The sequence below is a fragment of the Lonchura striata genome, chromosome 35 (assembly GCF_050655825.1).
Source record: "Lonchura striata isolate lonStrDom1 chromosome 35, ASM5065582v1, whole genome shotgun sequence".
Classification (NCBI taxonomy): Eukaryota; Metazoa; Chordata; class Aves; order Passeriformes; family Estrildidae; genus Lonchura; species Lonchura striata.
The window spans coordinates 6768935-6781413 of record NC_140737.1 but is presented as its reverse complement, the minus strand read 5'-3'; the positions used below and the strand labels follow the sequence as shown (position 1 = coordinate 6781413).

General features: G+C 53.3%; 2 protein-coding genes across 2 annotated transcripts in view; both read right to left on the bottom strand.

Annotated features, from left to right (window-relative positions):
* Positions 1–12479, bottom strand: part of LOC144246355 (uncharacterized) — a 374059-nt gene that overhangs the window by 121979 nt on the left and 239601 nt on the right. The window contains exon 3 of the mRNA XM_085565239.1: positions 1656–1676. Within this exon, the coding sequence (XP_085421365.1) occupies positions 1656–1676 (21 nt within the window). The remainder of the gene's footprint in view (positions 1–1655; positions 1677–12479) is intronic.
* On the bottom strand, positions 6579–8497 carry LOC144247625 (olfactory receptor 14J1-like). The gene has a single exon (XM_077788933.2). The coding sequence runs from the start codon at positions 7830–7832 to the stop codon at positions 6900–6902; it is 933 nt and encodes a 310-aa protein (XP_077645059.2). The 5' UTR covers positions 7833–8497; the 3' UTR covers positions 6579–6899.

Below are 12479 nucleotides of genomic sequence, written 5' to 3'. Positions count from 1 at the left end.
CGGGGTTTCCTTCCTATGGAAAAGAACTCTCCTTCTCCTCTAGGCACACATGGCCAGAATTGGGATTTCACCTCCATTTCCTTATATCCAGGGATTGTTCCCATGGACATATTGCCAGGACAAATCTGGCAGGAAGTTGTTTGGAAAGGGTCACTGCTTATCTGCCTCCAAAACACGGGGGAAGGCTCCACACTTTCCTTCCTTTGGGAAAGAACTGTCCTGCTTCTCCAGGTGCCATGGCCAAAATTGAGATTGTCTCCAAAGACTGCCCCTGGACAAAATCTGCCATTCCTGACAAGTCTGCCTGGCCTTGACCTAGTGAGGCTCTCACCTGCCTTCCAAACACTGGGGCTCTGTGCTTTCCTTCCTATGGAAAAGAACTGTCCTTCTCCTGCAGGTGCCAATGGCCATATTGGGATTTCACCTCCAATGTTGACTATTGTGACAGACTGGAGGAGATTACTGGCTGGAAATATTTCATGTGTGGGGGAGGAAGGGGCAGGTCCAGCCTTGCCCTATCCTGGAACCCCAGCACTGCCCTGCCCTGGAACCCCAATCCCCCCAGAGCCTCTATCCCAGCCCAGCAGTGTCTGCCAGTTCCTGGCACAGCACAGGCAATGCTCCACAGCCACCTCTGGAGCCCCAGCCCAGCTCCTGAGTGACCAAATGACCCCAAGTCCCACCTGGGGGAAGGGCCCAGGAAGACCAAGGAGTATTTAAGGCTGACTGCAAGGCAAGCACACATCTTGACCCTACCTCCTCTTGGAATTTCCATCTGAACATTGCTGGAATCCAGGAGTTGGTAACTGAGTGTGTGCTCCTCTGTATCTTCTTGTTCTCTCTTTTTGTATCTATTTCTTCTATTTCTGTACTTATGCAAATATTGATTAACTTTAAATTGAACAGGCTTAAAGTTTGTGAGGTTGAATGGGCCAAGTCAATACTTTGAGAAGTTTTTTTTTGTTGATTGAATGCCATATTAAAATGTTTGCCAAAGTTTCTCTGATTTTCTAGATTTCCCAGTAAAGGCTGTTTTGTTGTTTAGAGCTCCTGAGAAACTCTTGATAGTATTGCTCCAGTGCATCCAACTCAGAGGACACAAATTATTGTCATTCCTTTTAAATGTCTCCATGAAAGAGTTTTTTAGTGGGTGGGGGTCAGGGCTTGTGTGTCCTGCTTGGCACAGCCCAGGCAGGGCTTTCACAGCCCCATCCCACACTCCATTTCCCACCTGGAGCTGTGGTGCCTCTGAGTTCTGCTGCCCCAGCCCCAGGGACGCTCTCCTTGTCTGCCCATTCCCCCAGGGTCTCTGGGCAGGGATGGCCTCAGTGGGGGCTGCTGACATCCTCAGCAACTTGGAGGCTGCTGCTGAATTTTACTGCTCCAGAGGCTTCTTCAGCCTTCAGTTCTTCAGTTCAGGAATTCAGCGCCCCAGGGCTCATTAATATTCAGAACACCTTAACAAGCCAAGCCTCTGGGAATAATTTGATTTAAGCTTTCAAATCCTTTGTGGTTGACTAGGTGAATTCCATTAGTTTAGTTGAAATAAATGAATTTTATTTACACAGGGAGTGAGAAAACATTTTTTAGGTCCTGTTTTGATTTTTTAGTTAATACATTGATATGTGCAATCTCCAATTGAGACTGAATCCAACTACCTCCCCATGCAGTTGGAATAGATATGAATATCAAGACCCTTTATGGCTGACAATCCATCAGACTCTGTCCCTACCCCCACCCCACCATTTCCCCCATCCCAGCCCTGGCACTCAGAGCAGCCTTGTGCAAATCTGAGCTTCCTCCAGCCCAGGCTGCACCTGCAGGTTTCAGCTCCTTGGCTCCCATTCCCACCTGCTTTCCTTGGAGAAAGAGCTGCCCCAGACACAGAGGGATGTTCATTTATTGCCAGCCAAAAAAGCCTGGGGAAGGCACAGCTCCATCAAATGCAAAAGTCATTCCTCTGCTGGATATTAAACCCACTGTGCACAGCAGACAGTCTCAGAGCAATGGAAAACACCTTCTGTGCCCAGCACAGATCCCAAGGTCCCCCCAAACCCTCCCTGCCCCGATTCTTCCTAGATTTGCTCTTTGCACACATGAGTCACAGGCTGAAGTCCGGAGCTGCCTCCATGGCCAGAGGGAGGAAGAGAGGGAAAGTGGATGAAGAGCTCTCCTGTGCAGAGCCAAGGTCCAAGTGCAGCCCCTGCAGTGAGAACCACAACTCATCAAAGAGGAGAGCTGGAAACACCTGAAGGAAGAGGGAGAGGAAATAATAAACAGAATATTGGTGACACTAGTCAACAGGAAGATTAATATTTCTTCTCCTGCCACTTGCAGGGAATTCCTGTTTCTGGTGGGAAAACTTTGCCATTTCTTAAAAGTACTCAAACGACCCAGATAATAAAGATGTCCTTGAATATTATGAAACTAACAGGTATTAATACCTGCACCCTTTCCAGGCAGACATCAGCTGTGTGCCCATGAACAGACAGTGCCACTTGTGCCCTGAGGTGCTGAGATGGGATTGGATCTCTCAGAGAGGAGCTGAGGGAGGGCACAGCACCTTGCAAACTGCAGGTCCCTGCCAGCCCCGCAGGGCTCCTGTGCCATCAACATCTGCTCTGCTCCAGTCTGGAACAGGGCCCAGCACGGTGCCAGGATCATCAGAGAGCTGAGGTGTGTGCTGGAATCCCATGCCCTCCCCATGGCGCAGCAGCCCTGCATTTCCCTGCTCCAGCCTTGGTCTCCAGCACAGCCATGGAGGCTCTTTGGGCTCCTGAGTGTTCCTGCAGCCCCCAAGGGCAGCTGAGCTCTGCCTTGGGCACAGGCAGCCCTGGCCAGCGCAGGCCATGCTCAGCAATTCCTTGTCTGTGCCCGGCCTTGCTGCCAGCCCCGGCAGCGGCTGCGTGGCCCCTCTGTGGCCCTGTGCTGGCCCAGCCATGGCGCCACAGCCCCTGTGCAGCCCAGCCCAGGACAGGAGCATTGCGGCTGGGAACGGCCCCTGTGCCGTGGGGCCCTGGGCAGCCTTGGGGCTCTGTGCCCCATGGCCTCCCTGCTGGGCAGCCTCTGCCAGCTCCTGCCGAGCCCGTGGCACCTGTGGGGCTGCACAGACAGCCCTGCCCGGGCTCTGCCGGCCTCGGGGCCAGCAGAGAGGCGGCCAGGGCTGGCCATGGCCGGGAACAGGCCCTGAGCCCCGCAGGAGGATGGAGCTGGGCCACAGCCAAACTCAGCCCAGGGCAGAGCTGGGCTCAGCAGCCAGGGCTGCCCAGGGCTGGCACAGACAGAGGCTGGCGCTGACAAATGTCCTGGGCCCCTCCCTGCTCTGTCCGTGCCCCAAGGGCACAGAGCAGCCTCCTCTCTCGGGCTCTTGCCTGTTTTCAATGCCTGCCCAGGCGCTGGCCCTGCCCCACAAGGCCTGGGCTGAGTCCTGCCCCTGCCCGCTCAGCCAGGCTGAGATGGACACTGATGGTTCCTGTGCCAGGCTCTCCCAGCCCAGCCCAGCTCCCTGCCAGCTCTGCCAGCTGCCCTGAGCTCTGGGCAGCACCAAGGGCCTCTCCCCAGCACAGCCCAGCCGGCTCTGGCCCCACAGCTCTGCTCAGCCCAGGCTGCTCTGGGCACTGCCCCACGGCCTCAGCCCCTGCCAAGGGCACAGCAGCAGCTGCAGCTCAGCCAGGACTCAGCCCCACCATGGGGGAAGGAGCTTGGCCAAGGCCAAAGGAGCTCCCTGGCTGCCCTGCTCCCCTCTGCCTGAGGTGCTGAGAGCTCTGCAGCCCCTCCTGCCATCCCATCTGCCCAGGCCAGCACAAGAGCCCCGGCCCTGGGGCCCTCCAGAGCTGCTCCTGCTCCAGGCCCAGGGCCCATCCCAGAGCTGGGGCAGCCACAAAGCTGTGCCCATTTCTGCTCATTGCTGCTCTGATGGGGATGCATCCTCAGCCATTTGGAGTTTGATGATGAATTTTACTGCTCCAGAGGTCTCTTCCTTCTTTAGCCCTTCATTCAGGAATTCAGTGAGAAATGCTCATAAATATTTGTTCAAAATACCCAAACAAGAAAAACCTCTGGGAATAATTGGAGTTTTCAGTTATTCTGTGGTTAATTGAACAGATTATGGAAGTTTATTCAAAGTGAATATACTATATTGAAAACAATGCAGAGAGAATTGTTTTGTCCTGATAAGTTTTCTTTTCTTGTTTATTGATTGATATCAGCAATGTCCAATTAATACTGATCCCCAGAACCTTCTAATGCAGTCTAAAAATATATGAGAATCAAGACCCTTCATGTCTGATAATCAATAACACTTTGTCCCCACTCCCTCCCCACCATGTCCCTCATCAAATCCCTGACAATCCTATGGATCAGGAATGTTGTGGCCATCAGGAGCAGGGCACTGATTCTTCCCCTGTGCCTCCCACTGGTTGGGCAGCACCTTGAGTGCTGTGTCCAGCTCTGGGCCCCCAGTTTAGGAAGGACATGGAGGGTCTGGAGTTTGTCCAAAGAAGGGCAACAAGGCTGATGAGGTGTCTGGAGTACAAGTCTTATGAGGAGTGGAGGTGGGGTTGTTGATCCTGATGACACTGCAGTGACTAAGGATCTTAGGGACTTTGTGACACCAAGGGGCCCCATGGAACCAAAGGGACATTGTGACACTGGGAGGCCTCATGGAATCATGGACACCATTGGGACACTCTGGGGCCTCATGGAACCCTGGGGACACCAAGTTGGCTGGGAGTGCTAATCTGCTGGAGGGTAGAAGGGCTCTGCACAGGGCCCTGGCCAGGCTGGATCCAGGGCCCAAATCCAACAAGGTGAGGTTTAACAAGTCCAAGTGCTGGGTCCTGCACTTTGGCCACAACAACCCCTGCAGTGCTACAGGCTGGGGAGAGAGGGGCTGGACAGCAGCCAGGCAGAAAGGGACCTGCAGGGACTGATGGACAGCAGGCTGGACATGAGCCAGCAGAGTGCCCAGGTGGCCAAGAAGGCCAATGGCTCCTGGTCTGGATCAGGAATGGTGTGGCCAGCAGGAGCAGGGCAGTGATTCTTCCCCTGTGCTGGGCACTGGTTAGGCAGCACCTCGAGTGCTGTGTCCAGTTCTGGGCCCCCAATTAAGGAAGGACATGAAGGGGATGGAGCATGTCCAGAGAAGGGCAACAAGGTTGGTGAGGTGTCTGGAGCACAAGTGCTGTGAGGAGCGGCTGAGGGAGCTGGTGTTGTTGATATTGGAGAAGAGGAGGCTCAGGGAAGAAAAGGTGGTGTCAGGGCACACATTGGACTTGATGATATCCAGGGTCTTTTCCAACCTTGCTGGTTCTGTGATTCTCTGAAACCACCCTTGGAGCAGCTGCAGGAGGAGCCCTGGGCCTCCTCTTCAGAAGCTCCAGCAGCCCAGGTCCCTCAGCTTCTCCTCACAGCCCCAAAGCCCATCCTGTCAGTCCTGCAGAGCCTCTGCAGCTCCTCCTCACTGCCCAGAACAGGGAGCCCCAGAGCCAGACACAGCAGCCCAGATGTGCACCCTGGCCTGGGGTGCCTCTGGCAGGGGAGCAGCACCAGGCACTGCAGGAGCCTGCAGACAATTCCTGCAGCACTTGTGGGATGATCCTGCTCCCCAAGGGACGTTCCCATGGTGCTGAGCCAGGAACTGCAATGGGGAGTGGGGCCAGAGAGGAAAGGGCAAACAGGGATGGGCTGTGTGCAGGGGAGGGAACAGGGGTGTGCAAGAGGAAGAAATCTGTGGCAGGAAGAGTAAAGAAAGCAAAGGTGAAGCCAAGGAAATGCTCAGGGCAGTTTGGGGGTGGCTGCCAGGCAGCCCTGGCTCTGAGCAGCAGTGTCTGCAGTGGGACAGGAAACTCCCAGCTGATGGGAACAAACTTTCTGGCTGACTGCAGAGGCCAGGACAAAGCTGAGTGGTTTCCCTGGCATCCCCCAGCCCTTCCTGGTCCCAGGGCCTGATGGCATTTGTGCTGCCTCAGGTTCATGTCCCCACAGCACCAGCATGGGGGTGCTCCCGCCTGCTGTGTGCAATGCAAACAGGGGCTGCTGAGCCAGTGCTGCCGTGTCTGTGCCTGCAAGGATGCGGCACCTCTGTGAGCTGGGGAAGAGGCCAGGGCTGCAGAGGGGGGATGTTGTTGGCAGCTCCATGAGGACGCTCTGGGACGCTGCCCTGGGCTGTGCAGCGCACTGGGGATGGATCAGCCCCTGCTCTGCTGCTCCTTCCCGTCTTCCCCAGGGCCCCTGCAGAGCATCAGCCATGCTGTTTGCCCCCAGCCTGCCCACGGCCAGCCTGGGGCTGCTCACGGGGGTTTTCTGTGCTGAGCATTGGCCTGGCCGTGTTCTTGAGACAGCCTGGGCAAGGAGCCTGGAGCCCCCAGGCCCTGGCCTGAGGCGTCAGCGCTGCCCCAGCAGTGCCCATGGCCTGTCCCTGCTGCAGCCCTGGCACTGCCACCCCCAGGACTGTGCCCGGCCCCGAGAGCACTCAGGCCCTGCAGCAACACCAGGGCCACCAGGACAGCGGGGCAGGGCCATGGGAGCAGCACTGGCAGCACCAAGTGCTGCTGCTCCTGGGCACAGCTGCTGTGCCAGCACTGATCTGCCCCAGCTCTGCACACAGACATTGCTGCTGCAGCTCCAGAGAAGGCAACAAAAGGGCATCTCTGCAGAAAACTCTGCTGGGAGATCCTTTAGTTCCTTGAAAGCCACTGAGAGCGCAGACTCTCATTGACACAGTCTGTGGCCACAGGGAAGGTGCAGAGAAACAAAATGAGAAATGGCACAAGCAAAGGCATTTCTTTGTTGATAACATTAAAAAGTAAAACAAAGGAAAAGCACCTTCAAAATGAAACCAACAAGAAGTATCAAAAATTACTTTTATTACAAGTGATTTGCAGAAATTGGCCAGGCGTTTAATGTCCCTGGAAGCATCCAGTCATCAGTCTCCTCACTGCAGCCTTGAGCTCCTGGTTCCTCAGGCTATAGATGACGGGGTTCAGGGCTGGAGAAACCACTGAGTACAGAACTGACAGGGCCAGATCCAGGGATTGGGAGGACATCGAGGGGGGCTTGAGATTGGCAAATGCTGCAGTGCTGAGGAACAGGGAGACCACGGCCAGGTGAGGGAGGCAAGTGGAAAAGGCTTTGTGCCGTCCCTGCTCAGAGGGGATCCTCAGCACAGCCCTGAAGATCTGCACATAAGAGAAAACAATGAACACAAAACAACCAAATGCCAAGCAGGCACTAACAGCAAGAAGCCCAAGTTCCCTGAGGTGGGATTTGGAGCAGGAGACCTTGAGGATCTGTGGGATTTCGCAGAAGAACTGGCCCAGGGCATTGCCATGGCACAGGGGCAGGGAAAATGTATTGGCTGTGTGCATGAGAGCATAGAGAAAGGCACTGGCCCAGGCAGCTGCTGCCATGAGGGCACAAGCTCTGCTGCCCAGGAGGGTCCCGTAGTGCAGGGGTTTGCAGATGGACACGTAGCGGTCGTAGCACATGATGGTCAGGAGGGAAAACTCTCCTGAGATGAAGAACGCAAAAAAATATAGTTGGGCAGCACATCCTGTGTAGGAGATGTTCCTGGTGTTCCAGAGGGAATTGTGCATGGCTTTGGGGACAGTGGTGCAGATGGAGCCCAGGTCGCTGAGGGCCAGGTTGAGCAGGAAGAAGAACATGGGCGTGTGCAGGTGGTGGCCGCAGGCTACGGCGCTGATGATGAGGCCGTTGCCCAGGAGGGCAGCCAGGGAGATGCCCAGGAAGAGGCAGAAGTGCAGGAGCTGCAGCTGCCGCGTGTCTGCCAGTGCCAGCAGGAGGAAGTGGCTGATGGAGCTGCTGTTGGACATTTGCTGTGGCTGAACATGGGCACCTGTTCATGGAGAAAGGACAGTGAAGTGCTAGAGGAGATACCTGTAACCAAAATCAAAGACATTTCCCATACACTCTCCCCTGGAGCACACATAGACAGCCTTTTGTGTTCTACAGTTCTGGGGTTTTCTTCATAAACACCCTTATATCAGTCCTGGTGTTCCTGGAAATCAGAAACCTTCAGCATTTCTGCTGCACTCAGGGAGAGCAGAGCACATTATATGCGGCAAAGTGATGAGAGGAGAGTGAGGGGAGATGGTCTGATATTCTGATCTTTTTAGAATTTCTCTGGGCTTTGACCTTTCTCCCGAGGAGGATGATCAGCTTCCCACATTTTCCCTAAAAAACCCCCAGGTACAGCTGAGAGGAGATGGATCCACCACAGCCCAGCTCCACATTTGTAGCCAAGGACTCACATTGCTTATTTCACCAACCCAGTGGTATTTTCAGTGTCTCAAAACCTCTGCCTTTTCCCATCAATCTTATAACTCAGAGATGCTCTAGGACAGGTTTGCACCCTGGATTGAAGCTCCCTGCTTGGACTGAAATCCCAGGCACATTTCCAAGTGTCCTTCTGATGGCACTGGATGAAGGGAGGTGCAGCTCCTTCCCTGGCTGCACTGCCAGCACTGCCCAGAGCCGGGCACTGGGGACAGCTGTGTCACCCTGAGCCAGCTGTGCCCCCTGCCAGAGCCCCCAGTGCCGGGCAGCTGCTCCCAGCCCTGTGCTCTGCAGAGGGAACTGGGCCCGGGGCTGCAGAGCTGCCCCACGGCTCTGCTGCAGCTCTGCCTGCACAGGAGGGGCTGCACGCCTTGGAGCCCCGGCCCTGAGGGCAGAGGCTTGGCTGGGGCAGAGGAGGGAGGGGGCTTGTGCAGAGGGAGGGGCTGCACTGGAGGGGATCCTCTGGACATCTCTAAACTCTCCCTGGCTCAGCATTTCTGGGTTTTCTTTTCTCTCCTTCCCTGATCTTCTCTCTGCTTCCTGGAGATTTTCCTCCTGCAAGTGTTTCCCTGTGCCTGATCTCTCCCTGCCAGCACTCCCAGACCCCAAATCTCTGTGCACTCTCCTTGGCCTGACAGAACCCTGCCTGTTTGAGGGGCACTGGCTGGGGCAGGTTCTGTTTACAGCTTGGAGAAAGGACAGCTCAGACTGAGCCTGATGGCTCCAGCAAAGGTGATGCTGGTGCTGTCCATGGGCAGAGTGGCTGAAAGCACATTAGGGATCTCCTCTGAAGCTATTGATCACTAAAATAACAGTTCTAATGTCTCATGCGCTTGTCAAAATTCATAATCCACCATTAATATTAATCCCCCTTCCCTGCCACTCTCCAATAACAGGAAAGTGAATAAAAAGTCTTACAATATTTTCTCATTTTTATCAAAATCTTTGTCTTGGAAATATTCTATGAATGATCAGAACCCCTCAGCATGTCAGAGCTTCATGAGCATTTCACCTCCCCTCATCAGAAATACTCAGAGTTGTACTCACAGGGTCTGTGGGCATTGGCATGTTCCAGCTTTAGGAGATCACTCCAGGAGCTGCAGCTGCATTGTCCTGCAGCCAGAGGTTCCTGTGCCAAGGGCTGGCAGTGATTCTGCCCCAGGCACTTCTCAGCCCCTTCCCAGCCCTGACTGATTGAAGCTCTCTGTGCCTCTGTGCTGTGCCCGGGCTGCCTGCAGGCAGTGCCCCAGCCCTGCTGGGCTGGGAGAAGAGCTGCTCAGCAAGAGAAATGTGCTTTTGAAGCTCTGCTTGGTTACCAGGATCACCCTCTGTGCCAGGAGCCCGGCCCAGCTCAGCAGCACAGACACAGCACAAGGACTTTAATCACCCTCTGGGGCTTTGTGCTCAGGCCCTGAACATCAGGCCCTGAGAGGGAGCTGCAGAAACCTCTCCAGAACTCCAAGTCAGAATCCAACTCCAAAGTTTCTTGGACTTTTAATGGATCCCACTGAGGGACGCAACTGAGAAAGTGTCCCCAGGCCCCAGGCAGAGCAGAGAACTGGAGGCACTGATGACAGGAGGGGACAAAGAGAAGCCAAGTCTTGGTGCCCTGGGGCACAGCAGGCTCTGTGCCACCAAGGGCTGTGAGGAGACACCTTGGCCTGAGGCCCTGGGGCCTCCTGGCACAGCCCCAGCCAGGCTGGGCACTGTCAGCCCCTGGTCTTGCCCTCAGCATCCCCCCCTAGTCCACATCCCAGTGGCCTCAAGGATCTGCTGGAAGGAGTCCCTGGGGAGCCTTGGTCAGGAATGGCCCTGGGGGCTCCTTCATGCTCCCAGGGACTGCAGGTTTTTCAAAGGACTTTGGCTTTTGCTTTTGCCTTGGAGTCTCTGAGAGGTTTGGCAATCATGGCCTCTAATTATCTGCTGCAATTAGTCCCTGGAGAGGCTTTGAAATTAACAACACTCAGTGGAGCCCTTTAATGCTTCAAGGTACTTCAGTTATTTTAATGTACTTGGTGTTTCCCTTTTGATACCAACTCTGTGAGAGGTTTGTGCAATCATGACCCAAATTATCTGCTTTAATGAGTCCCTTGAGAGCTTTGTTCTGACACTCAGTGGAGCTCATTAATACTCTGAAATATTCAACTTTTTTGTGGTACTTTGCATTTTCCTTTGAACACTGAGAGGGTCTTATGCCATTTTGAGTCTCTGAGAGGTTTTTGAGACATGCTGGCCTTCAATTCTCTCCTCCAAGAAGTCCATGAGGAGCCTGCGTTGGGGATGGACCTCAGTGGGACCCATTATTGCCTCGAAAAACTTTGGGGTCTTCTGGCTTTGACTGCAAGAAAAGTTTGTGCAATCTCCTCTATGGCCCTGAGGTTCAAGGTCTCAGCTCCAAATGCACCACGGGGCTCATTAGGATCAAGCAAGTCCTGAGAAACCATGGCTCTGCCTTGATTTGCCACTGTTGTCGTGCAGTTCATCAGGAAGTTTCTGTGGTGGTTTTGGTTCAACATTTTGAGATTTCTCGGCCAATGCATTAATTAGTGTGGTAGGTTCAGTGTTGGCTAATTACAAGTGCACTCACTAGAATATACTTACTCATTTCCTGCTGTGAGGTAGGATTAGGAGAAAGGCAAAGTGGGCTCATGTCCTGGTTTGTAAGATAAGCTTGTATTCTATTTGCCATCTGTTGGAGGTTGGGCAGTTTTGTTATCTCTTCCAAGAACAATGGTTTGCTCCTAAGAGGTAATGGTTTGTTAATGGGCCATTGACTGACTCACTGCAGGGCTGGTAACGTAACACCATCCCATTGTGAGATGCTCCACCCAGAGGGGGAAGCCAAGCACTCTTTTATTGTATAAAGGGGTACCTTTTGGGGGACAGAGCAGCTCTCTCTTTGCGGGATTTCCCAGAGAAGCAGCTCCTTCGGCAGAACTCCCGAGAGAAGCAGCTGGAGCGCGGTGAGGCGGTGGCGGCGGAGCTCGGAGGCGGCCCCGGCCCAAAGGAAGACCGGCCCAACTGCCACCAGATCTTCAGAGAAAACTATACCCTTTTGAAGATCACCACTTCAGCTGCAATTCATCAGCCACTGCAAGAGAAGCAGCTATCATTTCAACCGGACTGCTACCAACACCCCGAATCCTCAGGTTGTGGACTTTATCACTAGTTTTGTTTGTACCAATTGCATTTGCCTTTTTAAATTGTTATCTAGTTTTCTCCTAGTAAAGAATTGTTACTCCCATTCCCATATCTTTGCCTGAGAGCCTTTTAATTTAAAAATCCTGGTAATTCGGAGGGAGGGGGTTTACCTTCCCAATGCACAGGAGGCTTTTGCCCTCCTCCACAGACTCCTGTCTTGTCAAACCAAGGCAGCATGGCCACCAGAATCCAATGCACCGGGTACCACAAGCCTGAGCAGGGACTGTTATAAACGAGCACAATAGGCTGTCTAATCCAATTAAAAGGATTTATTAATAGTAGAAAGCGAAAGCAAATCAGCGCGCGCTGGGCGGCAGTTGTTCCAACTACCGCGCTTCGTTCCCCGTTTCCCCCCCACTTATTGGGTCGTCTCTTCCGGATGTGTGACAGTCTGGTGACGCTCTGGTGTCTTTTCTGCGCAGGCGCACCCTGTTGTTAGGTGGTCGTTTTCTGCCTCTTGGTGGCGCCAGTAGTCTTCCTCGAGGTTGTCTCTGTGACCTGGAAATTTTCTCAAAACAAGAAATGTTATCTCTAGGCACGTTTACATGTTTTGCTAAGTCTGTAACGGAACTGTCCTTGAAAGATATTCACTCGCTTAGGTGTTTAGGTGCCTAGCAGCAACTTTCTCAAAACAGTTTCAACTCCCTAAAAAGTTTGTAACGGAATTGTCCTTGAGAGATATTTACTGGAATGTCTGGCAAAATGAGAACATGTTCAGACAAGTGAAAACTCTAAGTAAAAACTCTATTCTGTGAATGTGAGAAAACTCTATATTATGAACAAAAAGGCCTTATTTTCCTAACAATATCCCCCCTTTTTATTTTTAACCCCCTTTTTGTTCATTAAAGCGCTCTAATTCCCTTTTGCTCAATTCTAAATACTCTTCAGTCTCTACTCCGCTAAGTGGCTCATACTTTGGCCTTACTATCATTAAATGTGCAGCTTCTAACCTATTTTTCACTAGTGTAATAAGCTTGCTAAGA

Coding starts and splice junctions, on each gene's coding strand:
- LOC144247625 (XM_077788933.2), bottom strand. CDS start 7,832: ATGTCCAACAGCAGCTCCATCAGCCACTTCCTCCTGCTGGCACTGGCA.